A 16,731-nucleotide genomic window follows, 5' to 3' on the forward strand; every position below is an offset into this window, starting at 1 on the left:
TTCACAGGCGTGAGACCTGTGCAGTCACACAGACCCGGCTCTCTGAAGGCCTCCTGGCTCCCCAGTTGCTTTAATGCTCTGCTGCTACAATCTTGTTAATCTTAATTTTTGAAATGAGGAGTTATTTTATTCTGCACAACAAAATTATGCAAATTACACATTTCTATTTTGCACAGTCAATTGAGTAGCTGGTCCTGGCTGTCACTTACTAATTGAGTTTTCTTGGGCCTTGTGGCAACCTGAGAGGGTTGCCATAAAGATTATTTCAATTAATATGAAAAGTGTTTTATTATGAAGACAAATAATAAATAGTTAGTAACTTTTAGTTACTATTATTAGCATAGAGTTCAAAGACATAATCTACTGGTCACCAAAGGTGATGTCCAAATCCACGTTGTAAAGATCCATCTGGCTTGCCATCTATCAATCTGACAATATAGTCCTGTTGCCAAGAACTTTCTAGGGGACCGTGAAAATGAATTTGACCTTGGTCCTGACCCCGAGGAGCCCCCAGTCTAACAGGAACCCTTCTGGTCACCAGCTTCCCTGCCTTCACATTTATTCCTGGTGCCAGTGCACAGAGGAACACAAATGAGCTGATGGCACAGGGACTGATGGACAGGACACGTTTGCTGACCCTAGACTCACTGTTCATCCCTCTTCTGGATGCTCATCTCCTGGACTGACCAGGGAAGCTCCAGGCAGGGCCTACAGATACGAGGGACCAGCTTCAGAAGGCTGCCCCTCCCCAGTGCTCTTCTGAGGGTGAGATGTGGGCTGCTCTGCTCCCCATGGTGTGGTCACAGCTGCACAGTCCAGGGCAGGCACCCAGGCCAAGAAGTGGAGAACCACACCATGGTTGGGATGGTCTCTACTGGAGGGTGGCTGAGACGATCAATCAGACCTTCTGTCTCAGGAAGGTTGGACTGAAACTGTGCAGAGAAAGCCAGAGGTCAGGAGAGCAGACATAGTGCAACGCGAGGTCCCAGTGAGCAGAAACCTTCAGCGACCCAGAGACATCAGCAGGAGCTGTCGAAGCAGAAGCTCAGAGGGGTTGAGTTGCCATGAAGGGCCACATCCAGGGTTGGGGAGGTGGGTGTCACTGCAGGGGAAATGATACAATGACTCTGTTGTCATAACTACCTAGGGTTCATCTCCCAGATGATATTCCAGTCTCCAGAAGGCCTGGTCAATGTGCTGCTTTCCTTCTTCTTCCTGCATTCTGATCACAAGATCCCAGTCACTGAAGAAATCCTGGGTGGGCTCACATGTTTACAATCTCCAGGCACCTGGGAAACAACTCCTTCACTCGCCTGCTCGTGCATTCAGCCCTGCATGCCTGCCGGCATTCAGCACACGCTCTGTGCACGGCCCTGGAGACGCAGAGACTGATAGAAAGTGTTCCCCTCAGGAACAGATGGAGCAGGTGAGGGGTTTCCAACCCTGGCTGTCCACCATCTTCACGTGGGGGGCTTGTAAAAACTCCTGACGCGCAGGCATCTCCTCAGAGGAAGGGAATCAGAATCAAGATGGGGCCCGGGCAAAGGTATTTTTTTAAAAGCAGCTCAGCTGACTCCAGTGGCAGTGAGGATGGAGAACGTCTCATCCAGTGGATTTCTTTCAGCCTCTGTAGGTTTCTGCTTCTTTTAAGCCAGCCTGAATTTTGTTCATCTCCAGTCTTTCTTTTACATGTTTTTTCTCCCTTCTTTTTCTGCTTTCCCTTCCTCTATTGTAGGTCATGACTTGGTCTACATCAGGCACCAGCTAATGCCACCAGTTTCCCCAAAGATTAGTCATAATTATTTAAGGGAAATGTTCATTAATAGCACTTTCAAAGCCCCTGGTCTCTCACAGCTGCCTGGAATGTGGGGGCAAAGCGTGTTTGACAGACTCGGTTGCACACCCCAGAGCTGGGCAGGGAGGGGGAGCAGCTGTAGGCAGGGGCTGATGGGTGAGGAGTGGAGAGTATGGTCAAGAGGAAAAGGCCCTTCCTGTGTGGGCAGGGTCGATCTGGGGGTGGCCAGGCAGTGCCGTAGGGAGATGCCAGCTTAAGGGCAAGGAGGCCTCAATTTGGCTCCAGTAGTTTCATGCATGTCTTCTGGGTTATTGGAGCCAGTTCCTTCCCCTCTCTGGGCCTCCTTTGTCCATACACATAGGTGGTCAAGTGCCATCCCTGGTGCCCTTCTACGGCATGTCATGTCCTTTTCCTCTGGTTGCCTTCAATATTGTCTCATTGTATGGCTAGATGTGTGTGTTGTCCTTTAATCCCGCTTGGAGTTGACTGATCTTCCTGGACCAAGCTTCAGTATCTTTCATTATTTTTGGAAAATTCTCAGCCACTAGTTTTTGAAATACGTTTTCTGCTCCTTCTTTCTCTCTTCTCCTCCTGGGATTCCAATTACACCTATGTTGGACCATTCCATATTACTCCACATCTCTTAGATCCTCTGTACTGTTTTTCTCTACTCTTTTTCCTCTTTTTATTTAAGTTGGGCAATGTCTATCGACCTCTCCTCAACTTCGCTCATTCTCTCCTCAGCTGTGTCAAGTGTACTGATAAAACCATTGAAGGTATTCTTCATCTCTGTTACTATTTTTCAAAATTTCTAACACATAAATTTGCTTCTCTCTGTGGAAATTACCCATCTGTTGATGCAAGTTTTCCATATAGTTGTTTTGGATCCCTAGTCTGTTAGTTCTAACACCTGGGCCATCTCTGACTCTACTTCTGCTGATTGTTTTGTTTCGTGTTAGTGGAGTTTTTTCTTGCTTTTTGTGTGTTTGCAATATTGGATGAGGGATCCAGAGTCCCCCTGAGCAGCAAATGTGAGAGAGTAGAAAATGAAGTAAATAGTATGTATGAGTGGAAATGGGAATGCCTCTTCTGCTATTCTGATAATGTGTTTGTGTGTACGTGTGTGTGTGTGTGTGCACGTGTGTTTGTTGGGAGAGTTGAGTGCGTTTATCAGGAGTGGAGCTGAGCTTGGGTTTCATTGTTGCTGTGGTTTTCTTCAGTGCACCACCCGATTCACATTCTTCCAGTGTTACCTCATGCTTAGGGCGAGAGCTGCTGAAAGGTTTTCCCCATATTCTTGTGCTACCCTCAGCTATAGCCCTGCCCTGTGCACCTGCCCCTCAGAGAGGGTCTCGCTCCACACTGTCTCCCTTCCCCAGTGGTAAACTTCTGCTTCTCAGTCCTTGGTGTGTGCTAACTGAGTGCTGGCATCCAGGAGTGGTTTCTCTTGTCCTGGTCCAGCCTCAGCCTCAGGCAGACCCTGTGTTCCTTGGTCATGGAGAGGGGGCTTTCTCAGTGATTCTGGCCCTCCCCAGCAGTAAAGGACCTCTAAGGACCAGGACCCAAGATGGTCTCCTGTTACAGTCCCAGGAATAGAAGATTTAAATTTTTCTCCTTTCTGCAGCCTCAATAGGTCTTCCCCAAGGCCCTGAGGGAGTGGTTTTGCTGCCCTTTTCCCAATGGTTTAGGGATTTCATTCCTTAAGGGAGAAGCCTCTGAGCAGGACTTCATGCCTGCACCCCTGAGACAGGCTTTCTCTGGTCTTACTACATGCTCCCCATCTTTCTTAGGAGCCTCTGATGGAGGTCCATGGAGAAGAGTCTGTGTACACTCCCCCATGCGTTTGTGGCTCTCAAGGACTTTATACCCTCACACTAGCCCACACTTGGCCTTTAGCACTTGATTAGGAATCTTAGAGTAATTCTACCCACACCCACGGTGACCCCATCTTCCACCTGTAGCAGACAGTGAGTCAGCATCCACATTCCATCTCTGCTCCAAAGTGCCTGTCTTCCTGAGACCTCAGGGTAATTGTTCACCTGCTGCCTCAGATCTTTGAATGGTTTAGGAAAAGTCATGGTTTTGAGGATACTCCAGTGTTTCCTTGCTATTAGGGTGGGAGTGTCACTCCGTAGAGCTTTCTACATCCCAGCAGAAGCCAGGAGTCACCCCAGGGATTCTTAAAGAGGCAGTTAGAGCCTGACACTTCAGGGATCACTCCAAGGTGGTCACATCTTTAACTGAAGTGGTCCAGACTACAGAAGGGGCTCAGACGAGTTGTTGGAAGAGATGACCTCAGTGAGTGGTCTTCGAGGATACTGTGCATGTTGAAGAAAGAATTGTAGACCTGTAGAAAGGTCAATAAAGGCCACATAACATGTGTCAAGGTCAGCAAGGAACCTCCCCTCTCCCCCGGACTCCAGGTAGATGCTCAACTGTGCCGCCTCCGTATTTACAGGTAATTCCACAAGGAAGATAGGGACACTGCACTCTGGCCACCCCACATCCTGTTGTTGGAAGGTGTTGAGGGCCTAGAGACATGGAGCAGATGCAAAGTGTCCCAGGGCCCAGCCTGCTGCTCTGCTTGTCCAGAGGCCGAGTAAGACCTGTCAGAGGCAACTTGCTGCAGATAGTGCCCTCTCTCTTCATCCTTCTCTCTACAAGGAGGATGGCTTACTCTCCAGTTCAAGACACAGACACCGACTTGGTCTCCAAATGGACATTTATTCCCAAAATTGAGGCCACAGATACAGAAATTCCCCCTCCCTGGCCTCTGTCCACACCCGCCCCCGCCCCCCCAGACAATTCCCCAGCCTCCACAATAAGATGCCTCTTCGGACTTTAAGCAAATTTTGTAGAACACTCTTTCCTGGCTCCCCCAGGCCCCTGAGGCCTGATAGGTTGCCTACTCAAAGTTCAATGTGTTCTGTCTGGTGTTGCTTCTCTGCTGCCTCCTTGGCCAGGAGCTCGGTCCAGAAAGCCACTTCCTTGTCTTTCAGCTTCTGGGCTGCCTGGGTGGTGACACCAATCTGCAGGTAGCCTTCCTTCTGGTCGTATGCTGGCCAGTGGGGCAGCCCCTCACCATTGGGGTTCCTGGGAACAGAAGCAAAGAGATATTCCCCAAATCCACTGTGTGGTCTCAACAATCCTCTGAGAGTTTCAGGGACTTCTGGTGTTATCTCTGCCTAGAGGCTCATATGCCTCCAACAATAGGGAGCTCACCATCTCCTGAGCAGCCTGCCTACTTTTAGAGAGTTCTCATGTCAAAGGACACAGGGTCAGGAGTTTGACCATTAAACATTATATGCTACCCCTTTCTAACAGACATGCCCTACCACTTCCCATCTCTGCTCCATCATTGCCACCAGGCTCACCCATTCCGAGCAAAGTTGGCCCATAATTTCATCACCATCTTGCTGAGTTTGATCTCCTCTTCTGAGGCACCCTCTGTGGAGAAGAAGACAAAAAGCCTTTGCTACTCAAGTGTGTTTAATGGACCCACAGCAGCAGCATCACTTGAGAGCTTGTAAGAAATTTAGAATCTGAGCTCTTACTGCAGACCCACTGGGTCAAAAACTGCATTTTAAGAAGACGCTGGGTAACGTATGTGCACTTTAAGCTTGAGAGTTACAGATCTACAACACAATAAATGGATGCAGTCAATCTGAAAGCCTTTGTCTTCAGTGCCTACCAGTCCTACACCACCCCCTTCAGAATTACAATGCTGTACCCCTGACTTTCCATCACAGCAACCCCACCTCAGAAGATTTCTCTCCTTTGGGCCTGTTCTCAAGCCCCTTGACCTACCCAAATTTACACAGACTCTGATAAATAACAGAGCTGCAATGGTCCTAAAGTGTCACCCAACCTGGGAGTTCCAGAGGCAGTGGTGTGTCACAAATAACCCTGGTTGCTATTTGTGGAGGTCAGTCATGCAACTCATCCCTCACTGTTAATAATTAAGGCATTGAAGACATTTGTGAAAGGGTTTCTTATAATATCATATTATTAATATAATAAGTTTGAAAAGGTATGAGTTTTAGAAAGATGGACAAATGGTTGGATAGGTAAATAGACACACAGTAGCCCTGATTCAACCTCAACACCCATTCTGACCTCTCTATCTCTCAGTCTGCTATGCTCTTGTGAGTGGAAATGGGGGTGGCGTTCTAGCCCTTGATCTGGACCTGACAGCTCACCAACCGCTTGTCACATTAATGCCCAGGTCTGGATTCTTGTAGTGACCATGAATGAGGGCACATGGATACGCATTCTCTATCAGGCATGCTGCAGCAAGAGAAAGGTTGGGGACACTTGTTGCTCAACCCTGTTATGGAGAATTTGGGAAATTAAGACCTGGAAAGAAGGAGTAAATTGCCCAAGGCCACCAAGCTGAGACTTGTACCCAGATCTGCTAATCCCAAGTTTGTAGTCAGTAAAGGGCCATCACCTTTTAGAAATGGGGCCCCGAAGACAGAGAAGATCTCATCTCCATGGTCCCCTATCACCGTCTTGGGTTTCATGACTGATGAGAAGCTTGGGCGGTACTGAAACTCATACATGAAGGTGGAGGCTCCGGCATCTGAGAAGACATGGATTCATACACAGTTCATTTTACCTGATGCACACCTGGATGGTATCAAGGTCTCTGGGGGCCCCGAGCACTCAGGGAATTGGTGGCACACCTGGGTCCTGAGTACACAACAACAACAATATTAATAACAACTGTCATTGTGAGTGTCAGCTGTGTGCTGGACACTGTGTGGCCCTGCAGAAAACTCTTGGTTATCAGCATAATAAATAATGTTTTCAAAAGTTCTCTGACTTGCCTTAGGGCTCATAGGTGGTGGAGGTGGAATGGAATTTGAGCCAGTGTTTGTTGAATGAATGAATGAAGATTAAATGAATGAATAAATGAATATTGAAACACTAGATAGATCCATTGAAAATAACTATCATTATAGGGTCACTGGGTCAATTCCCATAAACCCAGTTGCTTCCTCATGCATCCACACTCAAGAACACCTACAAACCTACAGTTGACACTACTGGATTTCATTGATAACAGGCTAGTTTCCATTCCTTTGGAGAATCCCTGCTGTCCAACAGTAGTCATCTGTTCTGGCCAGTTTTGAGAGTTTCCAGTGTTTTTTCTCACCTATTCTGAGAAGAATGAAGCAACTCCAAGTCGCTGGTCTGAAAGCACAAATATTTAAATACAAACACATGCAGAAAGGGGACAATCTGTCTCTTGTTTCTCAGGGCACCTCAAACTCAGCCTTCCCTTTTCCTCTGTCACCTCACATGTCTTGCCTCCTCCTTGGCCTGGGGAGTGTTAAGGTGGTGGCGTAAGAGAGAAGAGGGGGCTGAGGAAGGACAACGTTGCCTCTCTCCTGCCCTCTCTCCTCCTCTCCCCTGCCCCCTCTCTCACTTCCTCCTCTCTAAGCCACAGAGATGTCAGTTTTCCTGCTGATGGCTTCACCAGAGCTGCCCATCCCTGCTCCCTCAGGGCTAACTCATGGGCCATTTGGGCATGGATGTCAGCACTTTGCAGAAATCATATTGCCTACAAGGAGTTAAAGGTCATATCCCAAGTGAGGCTGCTGGAGAAACTTTACAACTTTTTCTCCCCTTGGACACAATAACAAATTTGGAAAATGCAGAAAAAAGGAAAAGGAACAAGAAGAGCATATATAATCTCACCATTCAGAGAAAACTGTTAATATTTTTGCATATATCCCTTTTTATTTCTTTGTTTGAGGAAGATTAGCCTAGAGCTAACACCTGTGACAATACTCCTCTGCTTTATTTCTGGGTCACCTCCACAGCATGGCTGACGAGTGGAGCAAGTCTGCACCCAGGATCTGAACCCACAAACCCGGCCACCAAAGCAGAGCACCCAGAAGTTTAATCACTTGGCCATGGGGCCAGCCCCACATGTTCCTCTTATGTATATAAAGTTGAGACAATATTGTATATGTTATTATGTAAATATTATAATCATTTCTTCTCATCATTAAATATTCATCCAACGATTTAACAATATATACCGTGATGACATGAGGAAGTAGAATAAATTATTTAATTGCCTCCCACACCCCATCATTGCACCCTTGGTTTGGGGAGAGGAGGTGTTTGGAAGAAGCAATCCCCTGCAGTTCAGGAATCCACTTGTTAAACAGCTGCTTCCAGGTCAGCAGAGCTCCCTGAAATGAGGGGGTTCACCTTGCCTCTGCCGCCCAAACGTTTTAGAGAGGAGCTCAGAACACAGCCATAGAGGAGAGATCTTCTGTGAATGAGGAGAACTTATTTTTGGCACAATGCTGCCCAAAAGATATACTTCTTTTTCTTCATTTTTTAACTTTCTGCCTTAAATCACTGAGATTTATAAAATCCTTACAATCACAACACATCTTCAAAGTTAAGTAAGGCACAGATTTAGATAATTACGATTGGGAACAATGAGAGAAGCAGAAGGAAAGAGAGAGCTAGTAATAAAAAATATGCAAATTAAAACAGTGTGATGTTCTCTGTTTTTTTTTTTTTTTTGGTGAGGAAGAGCTTATTAAAGAGGCAGTGTTGTTTTTCTTTTTTAGTGTGAGAGTCTCGGGTGAGAGAATTAAGAAATCCACCCTCTTACCACTGGAAACAAATTTCAAACTCTGCATCAGCAACTTGAAAATGCTCCTACATCACAGCCTATATTAATTTCACTTCTAAAACCAATCCTAAAAAATTATTAGAGACAAGATCAAAGACGTATGCAAATAAGGCCGAGCAGAATGTTTTTCTAGCATTAAAATGTGAGAAGTCAGGTGAAATGTCCAATAGGACAGGAATACTAAAATAATCTTTTATTTTTGTTCTTTTGGCGAGAAAGTTTGGCCCTGAGCTAACGTCTGTGCCACTCTTCCTCTATTTTGTATCTGGGATGCCTCCAAAGCATGGCTTGACGAGTGGTGCTAGGGCCGTGCCCGGTATCCAAACCTGTGAACCCTGAGGCGCTGAAGTGGAGCAGGTGAACTTAGCCACTCCACCACTGGGCCAGCCCCAACTACTACAATAAATTTTAATCCATGAAATGATGAGTGTTTTCAATGAGGTTTTACTGACATTGAAGAAACATCGACAATATCGTGTTCTATAAGTAAAAACATAATATAAATTAATTTTTAAATTTATGTAAGGCATAGAAAGATTATTAGAGGAAAGCATATCAAAAATTCATAGCAGATTCTTCTAGGTGGAGGGGTTACGAGTGATATCTAACTGCTTCTTTATGTGTTCCGCATTTTCAAAACTTTCCACAACTGTAATATACTATAATTATTATATATAAATTTTATATTCTGAAAGTTCTTTTTTATCAAAAAGACAGTGAGGAAAATACACAAATGAAAGAATAACGTTGGCAAAATCTGTGTAGTCCTGTCAAAAGACCCTGAACTCAAAGTCATGAGACTTCAGATGAAAAACACAAGTCCGGTGTGGCTGGACCAGCAGATGATGCAGACAGGGATACCACAAATCAGACAGGTAGGAAGAATAAAGACCAAGTTTATGAAAGAACAGGTTTGACCCAGGTGGACCCTGGCTATAGAGTTTCATCAGGACCCTCAGGAGGAGGAAGTGGTAACCAGCACCTGTATGTTATTGTCCTGAGTGATCGGGCACATAGTAGGTCAGCTGGAGGTACTTTTTACCATTCTTATAACATCTTGAATTTACAACCATCCCAGCAAGTTTAGAGAGAGAGGTCAGGACCAGAGAACCATTTCCTGTCTTGCAGACTAGGCGAAGGAGGGCTCCTAGAGAAGGACGGGTCCTGTGAAGACCTCTGAAAGGCACACAGAAGGGACACCTCCCCTCTAGGTGACCACATCCACCCTGACCTCATACCCCACCCACACGGCCTTGCGTCAGTGTGGGAGGTCCTGTGGTAGACCCAGCACACACCAGGATGGACAAAAGCCAGCTGCAAACATTGACATTCTCCAGACCACCTGCCCCCACACCTCCTGCTACTCGTTTCTTTCAGCTTTCTTGGTCCTGGACAACCCCTCCTGATCTTTTGTTTGGCCTCACTCTACCCCCAGCTCCACTAGTTAATGAATTAGTTTGTTCTGGACCTTCCAAAACCTGTCTTCTAAGGTTAGCTCTATGGCCCCATGGACTACAAAATTTTCAAGTGAGGAGTCCTTGTAGCAGATGCAGTTGATGCCTCACCATATCCTCTACTTCTGGACATGCCAAACTGACTTCCACCTCCAGGTCTGTAGCTCTTTGCCTGAGGTCTTCGGCCACCAAAGACCACTCTGCCCATGTGTACAGTAGGTCAAAGCACCAGAGAACTAACAACCCCTTGGGAACAGCCTTCAACCAAGGACTCCTGGCAGTTGGAGGATAAATACTGGAACTCTCATACTGCTCTCTTGAGATAACCCTGAGATTGTCTACAGCAGGTTTCCCAGAGCTCCCCAGTTCCAGTGTGCAAATGGATACTTGCTTGATAGGGCAGCATGGATTGGCTTCCTTCTACTTCGTGTGTCACTTCTATACTCCTCTACTCATGTTTTCTGGGATCACTTCCAAAACAAACTACTTGCACTTGGATCCTTTTCCAAGAGTCACCTTCTAGCAGAAACCAACATAGGACAACATGCCACCCTAGGCCATATAGGACAAACTTTCCAAATATTTCTTTATGTAGCGGTGTGGGCAGGACAGACAGCACAGCTGGTTGGGTCAGTGTCCCTTTCTTCTCCAACCTTTGGGACTCACCTCTGTGGAGACGGGCCACAGTCACAGATGGGACACCAAACATCACATCGCCTATCAAGTCCAGGAACAGGTCTTTCTTTTCGACAGGGTCGTCTGTCCCTCCTAAATACTTCTCAGTGGCCACTGGAGTCAGTTCCTCAGGGATGTGCTGAAATAGGTCAAGAGTGAAAGTGATCGCCACCCTCCAGTGAGTGGCACAGCTTCTCTTCTTGTGTTAATGGTGAGCCTCTCGAGCCCTGTGCAACCATCCCCCACCTTGGGTGGTGGGTGAGAAAGGTAGAAAAATGGGGGCAAAACCCTCTGGCCCACATCTTCATTCTGCAATTTAATCATTTTGTGATTTGGGGAAACTCCTCCCCTCTTTGGGTCTTAGCCAGTTCCTGTGATTCCCTAGACTCTTACAAGGATGGGGCAGGACTTCTGCAAGAGTGATGTGGCCGTCTTCTGGTCCAGCTTGCCTTCAGAGAGCGGGTAGCCCATCATCTGTTAAAACAAAGGTTAAGCAATTGTGAATCATTGGGAATTAGAGGAAGAATCAAACTGACCCATCAACCATATTGATGCAGACTGAAGGTCACCTTGTCATGTCTTGACAGTCAGGGTCTTTGAAGAGTTGGGCAAAATCAATGAGTCCAACGGACTTATACCCAGATGCTCAAGGAGTGCAAAGAGGGTAAAGTAAATGTTAGGAAGAGCTGTCCCAGTCCTTTGCAGTATGTATGTGCATGTATATGTCAGGCTACAGTCCCCACAATGGTCATCAAGACAGAGAGGGAAGGCTTAAGCCAGGCTAGTATGGAAGCGAAGGGCTCTGGGCAGAGGACACAGAGCTCACAAATACCCTCTCTGTCTCAGCTGACTGAAGAAGCCCTAAATCCTGCCATTATGGCTTTGGTCCTTCAATATGACCCCTGAAATTGTTCTGAAGTGAGAAATGCAGAACTCTGTACGTAATGACTCCATCTAAACCTCTGCATAAGGGACTTGACCAAAATCTAACCAGGCTTAGGCAGCTCAAGGCCCTGTCTTTAGGATGATGCAGCTTCCCTTAAAATGCCTGCCTGACGAAGCAAGGGGTTTTCTCAGGGGAAATTTACTGTTTGTTAACGGCCCAAACCTGGTGATAGGTAGATAGGTCCCAGAAATCCCTCTCGGAGTAGTAACTTCAGATAGTTTGCAATTATAAATCCTTTCTCTGACCTTTACAATGTAAAGAAACTATCCCACCTGTTTCCTTAAGGACCTGAGAGCCATCTCTCTGAAAGCAAACTTTGAGGGAATGACTCTTGCTCTCTCTTAGTCCCTGGAGGAGGGTAGAAACCTAACTGCTTTGGGCACCTTGCTCCAACATATACCACTGTCTCTTGTCATAAAGGCAAGAGAGTTTTGGGGCTGGTCCAGTGGCATAGTGGTTAAGTTCACCCGCTCTGCTTCAGTGGCCCAGGGTTCACTGGGTCGGATCCCATGTGGGCGTAGATCTACACACTGCTCATCAAGCCAAGCTGTGGCAGCATCCCACACACAAAATAGAGGAAGACTGGCAATGGAAGTTAGCTCAGGACCAATCTTCCTCACCAAAAACAAAACAAAACAGGAAAATTTGCTTCTCCTCCAATGAACACCAATTAGCTAAAACAGGTGGACTAGTCCCATGGGCAAACCACCCTGCACACACCATGCCGTTCCCTGAGCACATGGACCCTTTAAACAGGCCCCAAGCTTTAGTTTCAGGGACTTGCTCAGTTCATGCTGGACTCTCTTCCCCACTGCAGTGATATAACTGAATAAAACTTGTCCTCACCACTTACGTTCCTGTCGGCTTGATCTTTGGCAGAAGGGACAGCCCTTCCTAGCTTTCAGCAGTCATTTTAACACAGGAGGAAGCGAACTCCTATGAATGTTTGCAGTTTGATGACCAGGAGCGTGTGTGGAGTTTATGGAGAAACCATGAAGGCACCAAGCCCAGGGGAGAGGCTGCTGGGCCCCAGGCCTCACACTCCTTCAGCCCTGAGCTCCTTGTCCTCTCCAGGCCTCGATTTTCTCATCTGCCCCATGATTGTCTCTACAGGCCCCCCAGCATCGACATTTCAGGATTCTTGGATTGGAGAACAATCAGAGAGTGTTTAGGGAGAGAAGTTCCCAGGGCTGCACACTCAGGTGACAGTTGGGCCAAGCCAGAGAAGGTTTCCATGGAAATGTCAACTTGTGCAAAGGTGACGGCTGTCCTGGAACCCGAGGAGGGTCTGGACAAGGAGGAGCTCCTGTGACCTGAGATGGGAGAGGCGATGTGAAGGGCAGGGGAGGTGAGTCTAAGAGACCAGCACATTCTCACCATTGGAATAATCCAGCCAAACTCTTGCTTGTTGATTCCGACGATGTAGGGAACAGTGTTGAACGTCTTTTCAGCCAGAATCTCCTCAGGCATCTTTGGCAGCAGCACTCCATCAACCACAGCGGGCAGGAAGGGATGGCTCTGGGAAGAGGGAGCACAGTGTCTGTGCTTCGTCTCTCAAGGAAACACCTGCCTCCGTATCTCCACCTGGCTGAGCACAAGGCCAGCACCACAGACTTGCGTGCCCATGGCAGTGACCACAGAACTGAGGGTCCCATCAAAGGATGGTAAGTCTCTGTCGCACCCAAGGGCAGAAATTCGACCAGAGGCTAGATATGGTAAGGTGCTGGGGGCAAGTCTCCCTCAAATTGGAAGATATATGCATATACATACACACACATATACACATTTATATATATTCAAATATGTATAAGTATATAAATATATGTATAGATTTAATCATTTAGATATATATACATACTTACATATATTTCAATTGGAGTGTATATATCTATGTATGTGTCTCTCTCTCTACAGTCAGTCCTCATTATTCGTGGTGGTTTAGGGCTGTAAGTCACTGTGAACTCTGAATTAGTGATCACTGAGCCACTGCTCCCAGGGGAAATATGGGGTCAGGTTCCTGCATGCCTGTGGTCACATTTTCATCAACCCTCTTTTGTGTGTGTTTGAAGACATCTTATGCAATATACATTTATTACACATGACTAGTTATCTGTAGTTCTTATTTATAATAAAGAACCAGCTGATAAGGACTCCACATTTTCTGGAGCCTGGGTAATGTGACTGTAATTTCCTTGTCCTTCAGCCTTGTGACAGTGCTGTCTACTATGAGTTTATCGTCATCATCTCATGAATCCACAACTGTAGCAATTTTTCCACAGCTTCATCACACCCTACGGATGTTACTTTAGCCTTTCCAGAGGGGCCTCAGAGCAAATTTCCTCCTCCTTTTTCTGGATGGGCTGCAGGGTTGGTTCATTAACACTGAACGCACAGCCGACAGCACTGTAACCCACACCTGAACGAAGCTCATCAAACACACGTACTTTCTCCCATGTTGAGCACATCGAAGCATTATTCTGCTTAGGAACACTAGACAGCCCCTTAGCACTATGCCTGGGGCCATTTTAAACAGAGGAACCACCAACAGAAAGCATAAAAATGTGAAAAACGTGGCACTAAATGGACCATGGGAATGACATTTTTTAATAGTATGAGAGATGATACAGAAGACGGAGTGTAGCCTTCTTTGATCTCAGATGGGAACGCACGGTCATCACTTGACTTGCACTTTCTGTCCCTCTGCGCATGTCCCTGAATGATCACAAAAGTGCTCCGAGTGATGATTTGGAGTAAGAAATAAATTTCAGTGAATAGGTGAACTCAGAAAAACAGAATTCATGATTAATGACAATTGACTGTATCTATGTCTCTATATTTAAACACGAGCTATTCTTGATGAAAGGTTTGCTTCAAGGAGGCAGTGAGCTGCTCATCACTCCAGGTGCCTAAACTGAGGCTTGGCTCCCTATCAGAGAGCAATAGCAGGAGAAAAAGAATCAGGGATGGGCTCGCATTGTGTTGATCAATGCCTTAATTTTAGATTTTACATTTGTTGAAAAATATTTACATGGTCCCGCAGAGCCTGACTCACTGTCACCATCTGGGAAGCTGGTTCTGGGTACAGTTATATTTCATATTCGCTCACAGAAGTTGTTAAGAGCATGGATTTTGGAGCCAGACCATTTGGATTTGAAACAGGGCTCTGCCACTTACTAGCTGATAACCAGGGAAAGTAATTTCATGTGTTTGTGCCTCAGTTTCCTTATCTATAAGATGGGTTGTTGTGGGGCTTAAATGGCTGAACACATGCAAAATGCTCAGCACAGTCCCTGTACCTGGAAAGGGCTGGATGAACATTAGATATTATTCATGAGCAGTGTTGTTCCAGATCCCTCACTTAGACACCAGCACCACGTGCCATATTTCCAGCTCCACCCACTATGTGTCATATTCCCCCCTGGATGGCAGGTGAAACTGGACAATACCCAGGCTTTGAGACCCTGTGACTCCCAGGACCTGTGTCTGCTCCACAAGGGCCAATGAAGACCGGCCAGTTTGGGCTGTAGAGGAAAAGTTCTGTCAAGTGATCTGACTCAGCAGGACAAGGGCCCACATCCTAATGCAATATGGCTGACAACAGGGACAAAGGATCTGGGTGCCACCACTGATCTCTTTGAAAGGCTGTGCAGTTCAGAAAGGGCTGTTGTGGGAAGCTGCCTAGAGGAGCAACTCCTTCTGGAAGGAAGACACAGAGCAGGCCACATGCAGGAAGTACCCGTCACCTGCAGTGGGCCTCAGGAATGAACAGTATTCCAAACAGTGGGAACGGCGTGAGCACAGTGACTGTGGTATCAGTGTGTAGCACTAATCCCAGGAACCTCAGACCCCGGGAGCCCTGGGCTTGGAGGAAGGCTGTGGGGCATGGACAGAGAGAGAGTAGACGGTGCAGCACACTTTCTGCACCATGTCTGGCACAGAGCAGGGACTCAGATATGCTTTGAAGGATAACTCCATGGAGGTGAGTGGATTTGTCTAAGGAGGGTCAGCCTTTTAAGAAGGGGCGACATGCCCTGACCTGGGTCCACAAGGGTAAGTCTGGCTGCAACGTGGGGCATAGGAGTGGGAGGGAGAGTACAGGTGGAAGATAGTGAAAGTCCAGGAGACAGACCATGAGGGCCCAAGTGGAGCAGCATCCAGTGGGGGCTGACGGACACCAGCATCAGTGGGAAGGGCAGTGATGTCCTTTGTCATGAGTGGCTGCAGGTGGTCGCCCTGCGTGCGGCCCCTTCATCTCCTGGCTCAGGTCTGAAAAGCAGGGGTCTGCTTCACCCCTTGTCTTTTTCTTATGCCCCACATCCTGTCCATTGGCACATGCTGTCAGCTGTTACTTCAAAAATATCCAGGCGCCAAGCCCTTCTCACCACTCCCTCTGCTGTGGGCTAGTCCAAGCCGCCGTGATCCCTTGCCTGGATTATTGCAGCCCAGGGCTCCCCCAGCTGCTGTCCCTGCATCTGCACTGCCCCTTCCCTACCTTCCGTTTAACACAGCTGTCAACGAGCCCTTTGTAACATCCAAGGTCACTCACTCCTCTGTTTAGAACCCTCCCAAGACTTCTGGTTACACTTGGGATCAAAATCCAAGTCCTTTAAAGGACCACCCCCCACCTCCCATTCCCTTTTCAGCCTCAGCCCTGTTCCTCTTTCCCTCCACACCAGCCACACTGCCCTCCTGCCTCAGGGCCTTTGCTGTTGCTCTTCCCTCTGCTGGGAACACTCTTCTTCCCATGTTCCTGACAGCTGGCTTCTTTCTCTTCCTCCAGAACTGGGCTTAATATCACCTTCTCATGGAGCATTCCCCACTCTGCCATGTAAATTCAAACCACGGGGAAACTCCAGCCCCACCTCCCAATTACTGTTCTACCCTAATGCTGACTATCATCACACACAGTATGTATTTTATTTGTCTGTTTATTGACTCTTCCCTCACTCTAGGAGGCAAGGCATACCTCTATTTTACTTGTCTTGCTGCTATAACACCAGATCCTGAATCAGGTAGGGCATGTAGTAAGTACTATTTAAATCTTTGCTGAATGACTGAGCGAATCTCATCTAATCCTCACCACACTTTTTAAGCGAAGTGTTACCATCCCCAGGGAGAGAGCAGAGAGGACAGGAATGTGAGACGTTGCAGAGATAATGCCATTGGAAACTGGAAACATATTAGAGGGCAGGAGAGGAGG

At 47.1% G+C, this 16,731-nt stretch overlaps 1 protein-coding gene across 2 annotated transcripts in view; it reads right to left on the reverse strand.

Annotated features, from left to right (window-relative positions):
• Positions 1–4,505: 4,505 nt before the first annotated feature.
• Positions 4,506–16,731, reverse strand: part of LOC123275586 (liver carboxylesterase-like) — a 31,921-nt gene continuing 19,695 nt past the window's right edge. For both annotated transcript variants that reach the window (XM_044761507.2, XM_014851420.3), the window contains exons 9-14: positions 12,909–13,049; positions 10,979–11,059; positions 10,577–10,724; positions 6,246–6,377; positions 5,170–5,242; positions 4,506–4,888 (exon numbers count right to left, since the gene is read on the reverse strand). In XM_044761507.2, coding sequence (XP_044617442.2) covers positions 4,705–4,888; positions 5,170–5,242; positions 6,246–6,377; positions 10,577–10,724; positions 10,979–11,059; positions 12,909–13,049 — 759 coding nt within the window. In that variant the 3' untranslated portion in view covers positions 4,506–4,704. The remainder of the gene's footprint in view (positions 4,889–5,169; positions 5,243–6,245; positions 6,378–10,576; positions 10,725–10,978; positions 11,060–12,908; positions 13,050–16,731) is intronic.

The sequence above is a fragment of the Equus asinus genome, chromosome 28 (genome assembly GCF_041296235.1).
Source record: "Equus asinus isolate D_3611 breed Donkey chromosome 28, EquAss-T2T_v2, whole genome shotgun sequence".
In the NCBI taxonomy this organism is placed as follows: domain Eukaryota; kingdom Metazoa; phylum Chordata; class Mammalia; order Perissodactyla; family Equidae; genus Equus; species Equus asinus.